General features: G+C 43.4%; 2 protein-coding genes across 5 annotated transcripts; both read left to right on the top strand.

Annotated features, from left to right (window-relative positions):
• The first annotated feature begins 454 nt into the window (after positions 1-454).
• lca5 (lebercilin LCA5) lies at positions 455-7,670 on the top strand. Of its 3 annotated transcripts, none has more exons than XM_076756883.1 (10): positions 455-884; positions 1,274-1,358; positions 2,692-3,117; positions 3,501-3,742; positions 3,849-4,154; positions 4,450-4,587; positions 4,686-4,776; positions 4,898-5,034; positions 5,135-5,309; positions 5,382-7,670. In XM_076756883.1, exons 3-10 carry the CDS (start codon positions 2,724-2,726, stop codon positions 6,296-6,298), a joined length of 2,400 nt encoding a protein of 799 aa, XP_076612998.1. In that variant the 5' UTR covers positions 455-884; positions 1,274-1,358; positions 2,692-2,723; the 3' UTR covers positions 6,299-7,670. The 3 variants fall into 3 exon arrangements, with proteins under 3 accessions (XP_076612998.1, XP_076613000.1, XP_076613001.1); XM_076756885.1 differs by having other exon boundaries at positions 492-669; XM_076756886.1 differs by lacking the exons at positions 455-884; positions 1,274-1,358 and adding an exon at positions 2,517-2,549.
• A 158-nt stretch (positions 7,671-7,828) lies between these two features.
• On the top strand, positions 7,829-16,003 carry fam167ab (family with sequence similarity 167 member Ab). 2 transcript variants are annotated; one of them, XM_076755632.1, is made up of 3 exons: positions 7,829-7,948; positions 11,074-11,644; positions 12,674-16,003. In XM_076755632.1, exons 2-3 carry the CDS (start codon positions 11,276-11,278, stop codon positions 12,935-12,937), a joined length of 633 nt encoding a protein of 210 aa, XP_076611747.1. In that variant the 5' UTR covers positions 7,829-7,948; positions 11,074-11,275; the 3' UTR covers positions 12,938-16,003. The 2 variants fall into 2 exon arrangements, with proteins under 2 accessions (XP_076611747.1, XP_076611748.1); XM_076755633.1 differs by having other exon boundaries at positions 7,869-8,028.
• Positions 16,004-17,561: the final 1,558 nt, after the last annotated feature.

Raw genomic sequence — 17,561 nt, forward strand, 5'->3', positions numbered from 1 at the left:
CTTAAAAACATCCGCACAACTCCGATGTACATTGCTCAGCGTTGGGAAGAAACTTTATCAGCAGCTGAACTGCAAGTTTTGTGACTCGATGCTACAGATGGCCAGATAGCGTGCTTTCTATCATGACATTAATCACAAACACCAAGCAAATTGTGGTTTAAGACATCCATGTGTTGCTGCTGCCAAAGACTTCAGCACAACTAAAACACGCATTTCTCAGCATGAGTGACAACTGAAATCGTATCAGCAGCTGTGAATGACACAAGTACAATATCTTGCGTATAAAATGGAGGAGGAGGCAATGCTTTACAGCATAAACACTGAGCTAATATGGGGTTGAAACCATGGTATTCCATATATTCTCCTTTATTTACATAACGCTACTGTAAATGTACTGGTACTGTACATCACAACACGCACTACAGCGCCACGGTGGTGGTAGAGGGGTATTGCAGGGAGTTCTGCGGTTGCCATGGTACGGCGTCAGCGGTGCTGGAGCCATACTCTGCACTAAGAACATTGTACCTGAACGCCGCTGACTGCCAAGATTAACACTACACTGTCTTGCAGTTTTGTCGTGGATGATCATTACACTACGCTGGATTTTAAACCGATAGTCAGGTTTTTTTATTTCCAGAAAGGGCGGACGACACCTTCTTACAGCTAACGGTAGCTAAAGTTCACCCTAGCTTGCTAGCACTTGCAGCTATGTAGCTTGCTAACATTAGCCGATTGAGTGTAAACCAGAGGTTCTTAACTGCGATAAAAAGTTAAACGTAAAACAGACAAAGCAGCAAGATTTAGACGAGTAAACGCGGAAAACGGCGAGGCTGGCGCCAGCAGACGCTTAGTGGTGACGTTAAAACACATACCACCTGTTGATGGTAGGTTTTTGTTGCTGTGCTAGCATAACAAGCTATCGTCAATAAGGCAGTTAGCCTTAGTCTCAGTTAGCTTTCGACAACCCCTTATAGGCTAACGTGTGCTCATGTCGGCGATCTGAAATGCTGTTTGGAACATCACCCACTTTTCTCTCTGTTGATCACCTCTGTTTGATAATGTCGTATGGGAGTAAAGTTAAAGGGTCTTCTGACTTCTGGTTGGCACTACGTACATTTTGTTGCTTTTACTTGCCAAGCAATGCACAATGCACCTGTCAACAACAGACGGTCCGTTTTAATCCTATCTGTTCATGTCACGGAGGGCCGGGGAAGCTAGTACCACCTCTATAGTAAGGCCTTGATAACACGCATCTGGTCTTTGCTTTCACTAGGGATCTTGTGAGCTGACTGCAGTGGTTTTCTCCCTCCGGAGTATGATGGAGCAGAGGATGATGAATCTATAATGTAATATACGTGGTAAGTGTTGAGACTGAAACTTAATCCTAACACCAACCAATCTGTTTCTGAGACGTTTAACCTGACCCCGACCTTCCCCTTCCTATAACCAGTTAACTCTGCTACGCCAAATCATAACTTAAGCCATAACTCTAACCACAACACTGTGTGGAGCACATAGATGGGGGAACAGACATTAGATTTGGTATGATGATCATTGGTTTAATTATGTATTGAATGTGTGTAACGAGGACATAATGATCATTTCTATATTTAAATCGTCAGGCATGAAAAGCGTTTGACAATAATGGCACTGAAATTGTGAAGTAAATCACTTTAAATGAACTGTCCTCATTACATTTTGTTAGTATATATTTCTTGCTGATGTTTAGAGAGGAGAAAAAACATAGCATGAGAGCCAGTTTTACTGTTAAAGACTGTAGTCTACATGTAATGAACCGGGTCTCATTCAACACTGTATTTAACTGCCGAAACACTGTCTTCCAGAACAGGTTTGTGTTCAGGTGAAGGACCTTTCTGTCCTGCTTGACCCACAATTATGCTGTTGTTCTGTTTATGGCGATGCTGCTGTGTGTATTGGTGTTGCCATAGATGCGTGCCCATCAAGTGATTCTGTTATTGTCAGGGCTAATGAAAGGGCCAGATGACTGCACGACCTCTCCATGCCATTAACACAAATATTACAGAGCGTACACACTCCTCAGTATTAGTCTTGAACTCTTTGTTTAATCTTCAAACTACTCAAGGTTGTTAGGCCACCAACATAAAAGACTGACATTATAATAGATACAAATACAGTTACTTGCAAAATAATGTCAGAATTTCCTACAGTACGTGATAAAACTGTATCTACAATCAAAGGAATAAAAATATCAGGTGTGACCATAAACACTTTAATGTGTGTGCACATGTGCATCTTAATGCTTTTAGAAAGGATACTGTGGCTGTTTAATACGTCACCAGGGCAGACGGGGGCAGTCTAGTATTTTCTATGTAGCAGCAGTGGTGTGGAATAGTGATATCATTCATCATTCAGCCTCATGGAAAATCCTACCTCATGCGTGTTGTCGCTTGGTGACCGAGACACACAATATGGAAAACCACAGAGAAACCAGCTGCCCTTGCCTTCTTATTACAGTTTTGGATGAATTTTGAGATTTTTCGTTTGGCTTGCACAGTAGAAATGTTGAGGTCAGTGTATTGGGACTTTTAATGTAGGTCTGTTAAATCAGGTCAAGTACATCCTGTTCAAGTAAGCCATTGTTATTGTTAAACTGTAGCTCCTTATGTAATTCAGAACCTGATATGTTTCCACCCACCTTTCGTGTTAAAGGTCAACACAGCGTTTGTTCTCCAAGTGACAACATGGAATCTGAAAACATAACTGACCGATACGAAGACAACCGGGATGTCGATCAGAGTCGCCAGTCACTCCGGAGTACAAAGAAAGAATCCCGCGGATCGTCTTTCAAAAAACACAAAAAGAACTTCCGTGACAAGATCCAGGATGAGGATGATAAAGACAGCTGCATTGAGAGTAGATCGAAAACCCGAACCTGGCATTCAGACCCAGATCGGGACCAGGTATCAGACGGAGAGGATCGGAGAAGTAGTCGGTCATTTTACTCAGAGGACTATGAGAATGAGTCTCTCTCAGAGGGCTCCATCTCACCATACTCCCGCTCCCGGACTCCATCCCCTACTCCTCAGAGAGGGGTGCGGGCAAAGAGGATTTCTAGCAGCCCCCTGCACAAGACAGGTATGGACAGAAAGGATGTATGTGTGGACAGAAGAAGAAATGAAACCCTTACTCATTGAATATGCCGTACTGTCCAGGTGATGGCAGTGTGAGGCAGATTTTAACATTGTAATTTCTGCAGAAGAACAAAAATTGATTAAGATTTTAAGAGCATTTCTTACCCTGAACTTTGACTCACAACTCGTTTGTTACACACACCATCCTTTTCCTGTTTAAGTTCTAATTGAATAATATAAAAGTTCTTAACAATATGCTAATTATGTTGTTATGAGTAAAGTTTGAGCCTGTAGCTTCACTTGTCCAGGTGTTTTAGTCATGTTAAAGTGTTAACTGTCAGTACTTTTATGTTATTTCTATATAATATGCGCTTCTGTGCCTCGTAGGCGGTGTGGGGCGTCGGGGTGTGTCTCGCCCACAGCGTCCAGGTGGCCAACCCCTGATCCAGCAGCATCGAAGGGGAGTGCGTTCGCATAGCAAGGAGTCCACATCCCCTAAAGATCTGGACCTGGTCACCAAGAGGATGCTTTCAGCCCGCCTGCTAAAGATCAATGAACTGCGTAATGCACTAGCTGAGCTGCAGCAGCGCACTGATGAGCTGCAGAAGGAGAATCGGATTCTCAGACAGGTGGACCAGACCCTCTAGTTAAGCTTCAAATCAACCACAACCTTCACATTCTTTTTCTTCCACGTCATCTATCCTAAAATTGAGTTTCTTCTTTTCCACGCTGCAGCTTCAGGTGCGTCAAGAGAAAGCCCTGCAGCGCTACGATGACACAGAAAGCGAGATTTCCCAGATGCTGTTGCGCCACACCAACGAGACCCAGGTGCTGCGCGAGCGGCTCAGGCGAACTCAAGAGCGGGAACGGGCAGCCGAGCGGCGGTTGAAGGACAGCGAGGATCAGCTGCAGCGGAGTCAAGTGACCATCGCCCGGCTGAAGAAGCTGGTCGACCAGCGTGACTTAGGAGCCAGAGACGAGCTGAGCCGCAGGTTAGAGGAAGAGAAGGCTCGGGCCCAGGAGGCAGAACGAAAGATTAAGGTAAATTTAATTTATATATCATGTATTATCATGCATCCGATCTTATCCATGGCGTTTGAAATGTAGCTTATAGATTTGACTCCTTGTTATCAATTAATTGGTGTCTGGGTTAAATGGCTGTGCTATAGCTAGATAAACAATCAAGTGCAGCTAATAAGCAATATGAACTCTCATTTGCACCAAATGTGTATGTATGGACATCTGTAAACAAATTTCATCATCAGACTCCAGTTTCTTTTTGTCACATTGCAGTTCCAGAGTGTATTTTTTTATCTTTGTGTATTTGTATTTGAAGGAGCTGGAGCGCAGCATGGAGCTGAGCAACAGCAGTTACCAGAGACAGCTGGCTGCAGAGAAGAAGAAGACCATCAGTGCCCAGGAGGAGATCAGGACCCTACAGGAGGAGCTGGAGCGACTGACTAACAAACTCAAGGTCTGTACTGTATACACAATAATACACTTAAAGGTAGCAACTGAAAGAAACTGTGCTGTTTTGTGTATTCAGTGTATGAAATATTCATTTCTCGTTAGGAGAAGGAGAGAGAACTAGATGCCAAGAACATCTATGCCAACCGCATGATGAAACCCTCAGTAAGAAAAGACACTGATGCGAAGAGGAAAGGTAAGGCCAAACCACTGCTTTCTGCTCATTAGTGTTGTGCCTTTTCTGTATCAAGGCATGGTTTGGAATGGGATTAGCAAAATGAACTCAAATGTATCATCTGCTTTTGTTTCACGTATAGTCCCCAGCAGGAACAGCAGCAAGGCAGTGCAGACTAAAGACAGGATGTCTAGTCTGGATTTCCCGACACCTCCCCCTGCCATCAGCGATACCAACGAGTACAGCGAACAGGCACCTGATGAATACTTATCTCTCAAGGTACAAAGAAGTGACTCCTCTTCACTTTGCCCCAACGTCCACTCTTTCTCCTCTGTCACTTTCACTCATGCCTCTGTCTCTCAATCAATTTATACAACAGGAGCTTGACACAGTGGACAGACAGGCAGAGACAGAGCATCAAACTTGGGAGCAGCAGAAGATGAGAGACAGAGAAAAAGGAAGAGACAAGGAGAAGGAGTTGGTGAAGGAGAAAGAGGAGAAGCTCAGCCGGGAGATAAAAGTGCTTGAGGAGAAGGCAAAGAGACAACGAGATGGTAAGATAAGCAGAGAGCAGACATATGCATTGAGAGTACAGTAAAGCAACAGTCTTTGTCTTATGTCCACAGGCTGGGAGAAAGAAAAGGAGGAAGACGACAGAAAGATGACAAGTTTTCTGTCAAACCAGGAGGAAGACAACGCAAAGCATGGCCACGTCCAGGAAGAGGTGAAGAAGTGGAACCAGGAAGCTTTGGCCAACCAGCAAGCAGTAGAGGAGGCACGTCGTAAAAAAGAACTGCTGCTGGCCAAGATGCGCGAAATAGACCGTCACAACCAGGGAGCCCAGGACGCCATGTTCGCTGAGTCTAGTCCCTCTGAGTCCAGTAAGGGTGCCAGTAGCCATTCCTCTCCACGTCTTCCTGAGCAGAGGAACCATAGCACTTCAATTTTCAACCTCACAGAATCGGAGGAGCCGGCCAGTTTGCGCGCTGGTGCCGGAAGCCGGGAAGGTGGAAGGAGAAGATCAGGCGCAGAGGGTGGAGCTGTTACTACGGGAATCGGGAGGAGAGCGCTACGGTCCCAAATCTCCGGTGACGACTTGGCATTCGGAAGCTACGCGCCTTCTTTCGGAAATTCAGCTTCCCGAGGTTCTTTGGGCTTCCCGCCACCTCCGCCCACAGAGGACAGGGACTCTGCGTCAGAAGCGATAGGTGTTTTTAGTCTCAGAGGGGTGGAGACAGAGAAAGAAAAGGAGATGGAAAGAGGAGTGAGGAAGGACAGGAAGTCTGGCCTCATGCAGCAGCTGTTCGGTTCCCCGGCAGCAGATGCTGGTGACAGCGTGAGCACCTCCAATAAAATGGAGGTCCTCAACAGTCCCCCGACGACCAATGGACTACGCTCAAGAAGGGAAGGACTGCTCAGCTTCAACTTAGTGTCGTCCACTCCTCCGGCATCCTCCCTGAACACCCTACAGGTCGCAGATAGCAGACCTGCCATCCGCGCCATCGCCTCATTCGACGATGACATCGAGGAACTTACTTTATGAAATTAGATTCGAAGCCAGTCGTCTATCAGTTCAGTCTGAACACTATTGATTTCCCAGTAAGAAGCAGCTTTTACCAACAGAAGCAAAGGTAGAAGAGAAAAGAGGTTTCGAGAATATCACATGACTGTAAATTGTGTTACTGTCTTTTTAATGTTTCAGCATGTAGAAACTGATTTGAACGTGACCTTTGAGCATTCAGGTGCGTGTGTATGTGTGTGTGTGTGTGTGTGTGGACACGTGGATGGCAGAGATAGATGTCACAGTGTTGCTGAAAGCAGTAATGTAGATGCAGATTTTTGACCCTGTGATCTGTTTTAATGCTAGTTGTGTTGGCTGTGGTGTTAACTGGTTGCACTTGTTAGATCTGAAACGGTTCCCCAGGTTGAGTTCTTGTTTTTCTGGTAGAGTAAGACTGGTAGTTTATCAGATCAAAACAAGGTCGGTACATCTAAGACTTTGAATATTAAGCCAGTAAACAAATGCAAACCAAAGTGTGAGCAGTACAGTCACTTTTGGCTGCAAGTCCATTTTTCTGCATTTAACATTTTAGCGCTTTGCCATATTTTTTAGTAATAATAGTTTGGGATTGCTGTTATTATTGGTTGATTTGGATTCTTACGTGTCTTTGTCTATATTTGGACACATTTTATTCCACACAGTTTGAGCACAGTGAGTTGTTTTAGAGTCCATGCCATAAGGGTGTGCCACTTAGCATTATGATAATCAAAGAATATTTAAACGGCTTGCTAAATGTCCGACAATTATCTTAAACGGGTTATTTTTAATACAGTTATTCTAAAGATTCATAACATTTTCTGCAGGGTTATGACAGCCAATATCATATTGATACTGATCAAATACTCCATTACAAGGAAAATGTCGTAGAAACATGTTAATGACCTGTAGTCAAATGATACTAAATAATCCTATAAGCTCAGTGAAACAGTAAGTTGTATGTGTGTTATATTCCTTGTCACCTGCACTGATATGACTCATAGCAGACAATCAGCACTAAAACACACCACCAGTGGCTGTCGGAGAAGCTACAGCTGTGTGGAAGTGAACAGACAAAATGCCCTGTCTTTATTTATTATTATGTTCCATGATGGAGAATCACCACAGATTCTCACAGCGTCAGTCAAACTGATACCTTCACCTTTTATGAGGAGCTCTTTGTATTTATTCTGGCAGAATTTATTATTGTAACTTTGGTAAGGGATGAAATGTGGAACCAGTGAAAACTTTGTGGTCAGTCAGTCTGTGTTTGTGTTTTAAGATTTTCACATTTTGTACTTATTGCATTAATAATAATAATAAAAAAGTTTCATGTGCCGTTTTTATGTTCATTGAAAATAAATGCTAATGAACGTGATGCTGTTGCCTTGTTATCAGTCTGTGGTGCGCCCTCATTAATATTCATACGGCGGGAAGTCTGATAGGGATTCCTGGGACGTCTCCAAGCAACCAGAACCTGACGCAGCCGCCCCGCCCCTCCTCCGGTAGCTCCCTGCTCAAAAACAAGTGGCCCGCGGAGCTGCTGGGGGATACTGGTGAAGACAGATCGGGCTGGTGGAGGTGTGCACTGATGCGGCTGCTCGGACTCACTGTGGCCGCCTCAAAGTTGGATCGCAGCGGCTGAATTCTCACCAGGTAAACGAGCCACGCGCGGGTTGAATGGTGTTGATGGTGGTGTCTCACCTTGCAGCCCGGCGTCAGACAAGCAAGAGGAGGTGAGGATGGACGCCCGCTCACATGGACGCGCTCTCTGTGGGTTTATACGTGCGTGGCGCTGAGTGGCATTTCAGCCTTCATGTGGTTCATTTTTGTGCAGAGATCACGTCAGCCTGTTTCCTGAAGACGGGGACGACGTGTTGCCTTCAGGCTCAGAAACCTGCATGGCAACGTGAACAAAATGAGCAAAGGTGTTAAATCAGTAAACTTGAGCACAACTTTATATTGCATATTGTTATGGGTCAGGCTCAGGTTTAAGAAAGGTCAGGTGGAGAGGAAAATAGTTAGTAGTGTTCTTATTATAGTAGTAGTATTGTTTTGTGTTGGTCTTTTTTCACCTATAAAAAAGGATTAAAGAGACAAGAATGCTTTGAATTCTTATTTATGTAACGTTGACATAGTTTACCAGTGGTGGAGAGTACAAGCACTCAAGTACTGTGCTTCAGTACGACTTTGAGGTACTTCACCTGGGTGTCTTCACTCAATTCTGTTTATTTGATAGCTTTAGCAACTATGGCTACTTAGCAGATTCATATTAATAATACAAAACCCAATCAGCAAATACACTGTGACGCATTGTTATGGAGCCTGTGCTGAAATTCATAAGCTACCCTGTCGTATATACCAGCTGTTTACCAGCTGCAACATTGAAGTGATGAACACATAAATGCATCAGTAATTATGATTCAGTAATGTAATAAACAGCATTCTGAAATGGACCATTCTGCATAATGAGGACTTTTACTCTTGGTACTCTAAGTTTAACGTTAATGCTTTTGTACTTTTACTTAAGCAGCTTTTTCTTAATGCAGGACCTTTTAAAGTAATTTAAACTTAGAAGTATTTCTACACTGTGGTATTGCTACTTAAGGAAAATATCTAAGTACTTGTTCCACCACTGTTCTGAGTGGGTTTTTTTTTTTGTTTTTTTTTTTAGAAAGTGTCATAGCCTCTGCAAAAGCTCTTAAATTTAACCCTCTTCCTGAACATAAACAACCACAAAAGAACACCTGTTGGTACCGATAGCCGTTATGGGGTTTTCTCTTTATTTGTCATAGGCTGAGGCCTTATGGCAGATTTTGAAGCACAGATTATTAAGTTTCTGTTGCCATCACAAAGGAATCCAATACACCACAGTAATTGGGTGTTTACCCTCTGAATACTTTTTGTGTTAGGCTGCTCCTTGTGATCCTGCTGATGATTTCTAGGGATAATCATGCTCATATTCTGTGATGCTGTAGATTGGCGAGATACACTCTAAAGCCTGATTAGTTGCTGTGCAGTCATGTTTGTTATGCAGACATGCCTGCATGTTCCAGAGAGCCAGACTTCATAAGCCAGACCAGGTTTTGGCATCTTAGAGTCCAGCACTGCAAAATAAATTTTGTTGGTGTGGCAACGATGCAGCTGGATGTTGCTGAGCAATCAAATTCTGCTGCCTTGAAGCCAGAGGGGTGTGTGGGGTGATGCTTGGCAATTTGGATTCCAGTTGGGACATTTGGATGATGCAGATAAATGGTCTTTTTCCCCCCCTCTGCGTTTGTGCATTTGATATTCAGAATGTAAATTTTGGCTTCCTAAAGAGAGAAATTTCCATGCTGGTCTATTCAGAAGTGGCTGGCTCCACCAAAAGTGCTCCTTAAATAATCAAGCCGCCAACAAGGAGCTGGTTTGTGGTTTTTCTGTTGTAATGATTTTAAACCCTTTATTTCTTCATAACTGTGATCACAGCTCATTTTATTTAGTATAATATAATATTAGCTCTCACACACAGGCACACTCTCTCCCATCTTTCTAAACCTCTTGGCTCTGCAGTACCTATTCACAATTACAACCACCACTGCACACACGGGGTCTTCACAAACAAAAATGCATGTGCTATGGATTTTCATCCTCCTTCATTGGTCTCCTGTAACCATGTGGTCTCCAGAGACACGCTGAGTCCTTCAGAGGAGTAGGAGTGGATCCATTCTGAGGCATTCACAAGTCAGCCCCTCTGCACAGTGAGAGGTCTATTTTACCTTGCAAAACAGCCAAGCCTATCATTACATACAGTGACTTCACTGCTGGTCTGCTGTGCCCATTATGGAATAACTGAGCACTAACCACTTACTGAGTGCTTGAAGACTTTGTAAGAGGACACTGGGCAGAGAGTCTGCTATTATGAGTGTGTGTTTGTTATATCATTTAAGAGGCCGCATTGAAGATTTAGTTTGTGACTTTGCTGATTTTCCTTTGAGCCTCCAGACTGAGCCGCTGTCGCTGTGACATTTTGTACAGACATTCAAATTATTCTTTGACTTTCCATTTAACACCATCATCATGTCAAAATTTTATAACAATGCTAAAAAACAAAAAAAAAACAAAAAAAAAAACCAACAGCCTAGCCTAACAACTCAGCTGCACTTTGTTTTGTGCTAATTATCAGATGTTAGCATTGTAACTGTGAGCTGGTTAGTATTCAGCTCAAAGCGGAGACAAAATGCACAGTGTTGAATAGTGTTTAAAAAAAAAGGTATAAATATCTAATGAGGAGTACCTGAATATGTTCAGGAGCTGTTACAGTAATCTGTGAAGCGGGTGTTTTATTGTATTAGCTGTAAATAGACGGGCTGCTGTAAAAGAGCAAGGCTGTCAGCCCCTCTTGCTGCCGCTCGTCTGTCACCTCAGGTTGGTTAAAGCAACACGCCGCGAGGACCGGCGCTGGAAAATTGCTGACTCATTTACAGTCCCTGTGTCGTTGCTATGGAAACAATTTGTTCCTGTTAAATGAAACTCCTGTACATGTGTTCCCTCGGCGTGCCGATCATTTATTACTTGATATGAGGAGCCAAATGCTCACTCTAAATCGGTTTACAGGATGAAGGAGAGAAAAGTTTAATTACACTCTGCGTTCAGCCTGCTTGAGATGCAATCTGTCCTGTTAGACAACTGAGCCTGTCGTGCCGCAGCTGAAGCGTAACCTTTTTGTCAGATGCCACGTTAGTTTGGCCAGCGGTAGAGTCAGCGAATGTTTCATAACTTGCTTCTTCTCTTCTCTACAGTTTTAAAGATCATCTGCCTCTAAAACGACAATGGATCCATTAGAAGTCCTTTGAAGATCCATTTCCCTAAAGAGCAGAGAAAGTGGAGCGTAAACCCACCACTATGGTCATTTATAACAAAGGAAGAGCCCACCAATGAAGAACACATATCTTTTTTTACTTTGACTCACTTTTTAGGGAGCTTTTTCTATTTGCCACACTGATGACGGACACACCTTCAGCTCCTCAGATAAAGGTGGACCAGGCTTGTGTCCTGGAGGAAGCAGACTGTGGAGAAGACGTGGATTTGCCGACGGATGACCATCTCATGAACTTGAAAGCCTTGACGGAGAAGCTAAGACTGGAGACCAGGAGGCCGTCTTACTTGGAGTGGAAGGCTCGACTCGAGGCGGAAAGCTTCAGAGAGCCCGGAAATGGAAAAGTCCCGATGAAATTTGAGCCTGAAGGGAAAGTCGTCGCACCCAAAGAGGCTGTGGGGAAATCTGATGTGTTTCAGTCCAAGCTGCCATCAGGTGTTCTGAAGGGGTTTGGGAACATCGATGAAGCTCTCAGTTGGCTGAGGAGAGAACTGGTGAGACAATCCTTTACAGCACACACGTTTATCAGCTATGGATCATGGAGCATTTTGCGGTTCTAAAATACTTAATTTTGTTTAGTATTTGCAGCCAGTTGATGGACCTGTTTCAGCTGGATCCTTGAGGTTCAAGTACACACTTTCACTCAGATTTTTAATTTGAAGAGCTGTATAATTTTGCAGTTAAAGACCTGAATAGAAAATAACTTCCTGCTACTTAACTAATTAGAATTTAACATTGGACACAATGTCCAATTACCGGCCAGAAGAATCCCATTCACAGCGCTGAGTGAGATTGATTGGGACTCAGGCAATTGCATCAGATGTTTGCAACAGGCAGTTTCTGCAAGTGTAATCGTTTTTACTCTGCTCAATTACTCTGCACATTCACCCACGGCTCATCAGCCTGGGCTGAGCACGCAAAGAGACACCGTCAGAGGCAGCATCGTCCTCACAAAGACAGTGGACAAGAGGGATGATTATGATGCTTGCACAGACCTTTGCACACAGACGGTGGACACAAAAGAGATCAAAATTGAGAGAGCTTATGATGAGAAACTTGTTTGCGGATGTCCCACTGTGAGTTTGCTTTTTACATTTTGCTACCCATTAAGGACTGAATGCTCAGACCTCCCATCAATCTGTATCATGTGAGCCATGTGTAAACTGTTCATGCAATCATACTTTGAAGTAAAACGAGGGCTAGATGAGAAGATTGATATCAAACTCGTACCTGTACGGTAAACATGGAGCCACAGCCAGGAAACAATTAGCTTAGCTTAGCATAAAGAATGGAGGGTAACAGCTGGCTTTATAGGTGGTGTTTGTTATTGTTTTTTTACCTTTGAACAGAGCTAGGCTAGTTGTTTCCCCCCGTTTGCAGTCTTTGTGCTAAGCTAAGCTAACAGGCTGATGGATGTAGTTTATCGTTTATTTATCGTGAAGGCATAATAGTGGCATTGATCTTCTCAGCTTCATCGTCAGCAGGTTGTTTGAGCGCCGCTGTTTTCTATCTTTCTCCATCAGACAGACATGCGCTTGCAGGACCAGCAGCTGGCGAGGCAGCTCATGCGGCTCCGCAGCGACATCAACAAGCTGAAGATCGAGCAGACGTGCCACCTGCATCGCCGGATGCTCAACGACGCCACCTTTGGCCTCGAGGAGCGGGACGAGCTGGCCGACCTGCTGTGCGAGTGCCCGGTGACCCCAGGGCTCGGCCTCTCGGCCCCGCTGAGGCTCATCGGCGTCACCAAGATGAACATTAACTCTCGCCGTTTCTCGCTCTGCTAGTGGCAGCGCTTCAGGCAGGAAATCCCCAAAACAAAACAGCCTGTCTAATACTGCCTTTGCTCCAGTGCAACATGCCAGTGGCCGTGTGTTAGATAGTGATCAAATCCTTTATGCATTTAGGGTTTGACCACAAAGTTGTGAGGACGAACCTCGATGTAGACTCTGTTTTACGGCCCCTGTAATCAAAGACAGAGGTTTAGGTAATGTATATCATTTAAAAAGAAGAATTTGAGTCGAGTATGTACATACAAAGTATCTTTGCCACTAAACTATACATGGCAGCTATATACAGAAAGCTCTCTGTCTGACAAACCGCAGCAGATTTTAGACCTGTTGGCCACCGTGACTTGAAACAGAACACTTGCTGTTTTCAAACTAAAGTGAAGCTGTTTGCTGCAACTTTCCTGCTTTCTATCAACAAGCAGAGATGAAATATTTAAATACATTTTTACTGCGTACAGACGTCTGTATGATGCTTTCAGTGACAGTCAGGATCTTTTTGTCCTTTGTTCCACGTTCTGGATCTTAACCTAAATGTTTTGTGCTTTTAAAAAGATGCCTTAATATTGATAGAAATTGTACTTTAGCCAATGCATATTTGAGTTAGCGAGTAGTGCTGTAACAATTTAGCAAACATTGCTTTTTTTTTGTAGAATATGACGAAAATGATTTGTTCTTTATGATGATTGTCAAGGAGCACTACTGACCTTTGCTTCTTATAAGTAAGGATGTGTTTAACTCTTGGTTGGAGTATTTTATGCTCTAGTTGTTCAGTTCCAGCCATTTAAGGTGGCATTTTCTGTTTGAAACAAATACGTGGTTCAGTTTCTTGGATAAACATTGAATTATAACTCATCTAGATCTCTGCGTGTACACAGTGACATGATTATGTAGGTCTTATTATGCGCCCCCTGTTATGTCTGGAGTTATGATGAGATGTATCATTAGAGGTAGCTTTGCCTTTCTCATTTTCTTTTGAGTTTTGGAGGTTTTTCATTTGAAAGTATAGTCTGAATGCACAGACCATGCAACAGGAGAAAGGAGTTTCATGGTTTAAGATGCCCCTCCTTGTGGCCCAGATATACTATCACACAATCTGAACATAATCACAATTTAAAAGGTCTCACACACACCATCTAATTTGTTGGCCACAACAGAGCAGATTACCTCCCCCTGAAAGACAAGGTTAACATCTGTGTCTGCCACTGCTCAGGCAGTTCCAACATTATGATTAGCCTGTTGTACAAACACAATACTCAGCCATTGCGTCCCCAAACACTGAGGCTCAATGCCACCTGGAAAGAAAACAGCTGCTATGTCAACATGATCTTGTGTTACTAAGCCGATAATCCCTGGAACGTACAGTACTTTCAAACCAGTTTGCTAAATTTTCATACCTTAAATGGCGTCTTGTTAATGCTAGCATGTTTTCACAAACGTGCTGGAAATAAATAACCCATTAAGAAGTTGGCAGCGTTACTTTTTCAGCCTTTAATTTGCTGTCGTCACGTCAAACTCTCACCAGTGGCCTCTCATGTTTTCTTGCGGTGAGACTTGTCACTCGAACGCAGCATGAGTGGGGAGTCTTTCATCAGCACACTGTTTATTAAAGCGCTCACTGAACCATGGAGGGATCGGGGAGATGAAGCATATGCAATAAAGATACACTGAACCAGCAATCTTTTTGCACGTGGATGCAGTGTACGTCACTGTGGGCCACTTAAACACAGAAGTTACTCATAACTAAGTTTTCAGAAGGTCTAAATGGAATATCCTGCCGTGTCCCGTGTTACTCATGAATAATACATGTGTTCATGTGCTTTTTTTTTTTTTTTTTTTTTAACTAGCGTCGTACACTGGGTGAGAGTTAGATGAGAAGATTAATACCGCTCTCATTTCTGTCCATTAATTACAAAGCAGCCAGCAGTGGATTAGTTTATTTTAGTGCAAGGACTGCAATCGGGAATAAGATAGTTTGGCTCAAAAGAAAACAAAATCCACCTCCAAGCTTACTAATGAACTCTTTATACAGTATTTGCTTTGTTTATTCTGTACCAAAAGTGTAAAAGTGTCCATTTTTACAACCTGGCACATAATCCCCCATAAAATGGCAGTTTTTGTATGCTGTATTTGTTAGGTGTTGGTGGGCTAGCCTAGCTGTATCCCTCTGTTTCCAATCTTCCTGCTAAGCTCAGCTAACGGGTGCAATAATAATAGTAATAAACTTTATTTGTATAGCACCTTTCATACAAAAGAGACCACATGCACCAGATGCTCCACATGAAAAACACAGAATGAACAAAAAATAGATAAGGATAGACAATGAATGTAAAATAAGATGGAGAATGAAACCCAAATGATAATAATAAGATAAAAGTACGGATAAAAATAGAAGCATCAAAGCTTTAAAACAGCGGCAGGCCGCCAAACTTTGCCTTGTGTGCACACTCTACCAATCAGCACCTCTGAAGCAAACAGGCCGGCTTCATATTTAACAGATATGAGAGTGGCATCGATGTTCTCATCAAACTCTCAAACAGAACATGAATGTTTCCAAACGCTGAATTATTCCTTTAAGCTTTTGAAAAACGAATCTGGCCTCCTCTCTTCAAATGAGCCCCTGTCGTTTCTAATGCTTTTGTTCTGCTAATAGCTGTAATCTGTGCACGCTGCACCAGAACTTGTGTAAACAGTTGGGAACCACCCGGGCTCCCACAGTTCTGGGTATGTGTGAAGACGGCGGGGGTCATGAGGTTTTGCATGTGAGAGTCAGTGGAGCCCACTCACTGATCCCTGTGTCCCTCTCCATCTGGAGGGCCTGAGGTGGCACGTCATGAATGACTTTGCTGAGCCTGAGATTTTCATGCATGAGCTCCAGCTTTATGTGAGTTTATCGCTGCTGAAAGCCACCAACTCCTTTTGACTGAGAGGCTGCCAAAGGGGCCATCACATGCTTTTTCTAACACGCTGCAGGCGATCAAGGTGGTTTCTTTTTTTTTCTGCGTCAACAGAATGCTTTTTATTATTTTTACGCTATTGTAATGAAATAAATACAACTGTTCCAAATGCTTTGTGCTTGTTCAGATTCTAGTTCTGCCCAGCAGCTTTCCCTGGAGTTTGCCATTAATTTCATGCCTAAACCATCTCATTTGCATGACAAAATGACTTGACAGGCATAAAATCAGGCGCTATCTCTGCTGCTAAAGCATGAGGACAGACACTTTATAAAAAGATGAAAAAATTCGGCGTCATGTTGAGATCTGAAATCAGCAGTTGATCTAGATTTGGACAAACGGTATGATGTGAAACTGACTTGTGAGAACTTTCTCCAGTTAGAGCTCAAAGAGGTGAGTTATTCACTATCTTTACCTTTTGTCTACCAACTTCTTTTTCTTATGATGTTCACGGCTGAGAATGTAGCTGCCTTCCTGTTCCAGGAACGTAACAGATGTGACACCAGAGAGGTGCCGCGCTCACCATGACTGAGCTGCAAACTCAGGCATGAATGGCTGAGAGAAACCTCACCAAGGTGAACCACGGGGTGAGGCTGGCGAGAATCCCAGACTGCATCTGCACGCCGAGCCTCTGTGTGCGAGTGTGTCAGCACATCTTATCTCAGATTTACTGTAAGGACGAGACATTTAAGAGCAGCACATCCCAGACGAACCGCAGTACTCTAATTGATTGGCTATTCCTCATGTTGGCTGTTTTGTGGATGCTGTCATGGAGGATGTGATGATAGATTTTCCTATTTTCTCATTTGTGACACGTTGCAAAGCTTTCACCGCTCTATCTTTTAACCAGCAGTAACACTCTTAATTCCAATGGTGTGGAAATAAGAGCTGGATCAGACTGTTTTTGTTGGAGCAACAAGGCACGCTGTGGACTCGTGAGGCTTTAAGCTTGACCAATTAAACCCCTGGAGTGCTGAGACACCGATTCTGACCATGTTGGATGTTGGAAAATAGATTTATGAGGTCACAGGAACACTTGGACCAGGTCCCGAACACATATTAAAACATGTCCAGAAGCCAAAAATAGCTTTTAAAGCATGGCTTGCTATGTGGGATATTCATTTAGGGAAAAAGTCTCTTGCTTGCAGGGTCCTTTTCATTTGAGATGTGTGCTGTGTTTAGAGGCTAGTGGGCAACAGGGTCTTGAATGTGATTCACAGATGAGTGGGTGTTATAGATTTAAAGATATACAGTATTTTTTGAATACCCAAATGATTTTCTAGCCACTTGGGGGCACCAGAAACAAGCTGTAAACACAACTTTTTTTTTTTTTACATATTGTGACGTTTAATGTTGATATGGCGAACTTGTTGGCAAACAGCTGCCTATTAGCACAACCAGCAGACAACTCCACCAAATATCTGACTCTTTAGCTGCCAAATGCTCTGAAACGCTCAGCAAGTCACAGCTTATCCAGCTGGGTGCAGACTTCATCTGCTGTTTGGTGCTGGGCGGGTAGTGCGGCGGATTTATCAGTGAAAATCAAAACGATGAGCTGAAAGATGCTACGACGCCCTGTAGAACTGAGGAGAGCTGCAGTCAGGTGGTAAATCTACAAGCAACAATTTTCACATACAAGTAGTTCTGTTATCTTGCTTTCAGTCCTGATA

This window comes from Chaetodon auriga, chromosome 18, assembly GCF_051107435.1.
Source record: "Chaetodon auriga isolate fChaAug3 chromosome 18, fChaAug3.hap1, whole genome shotgun sequence".
NCBI classification, from domain to species: domain Eukaryota; kingdom Metazoa; phylum Chordata; class Actinopteri; order Chaetodontiformes; family Chaetodontidae; genus Chaetodon; species Chaetodon auriga.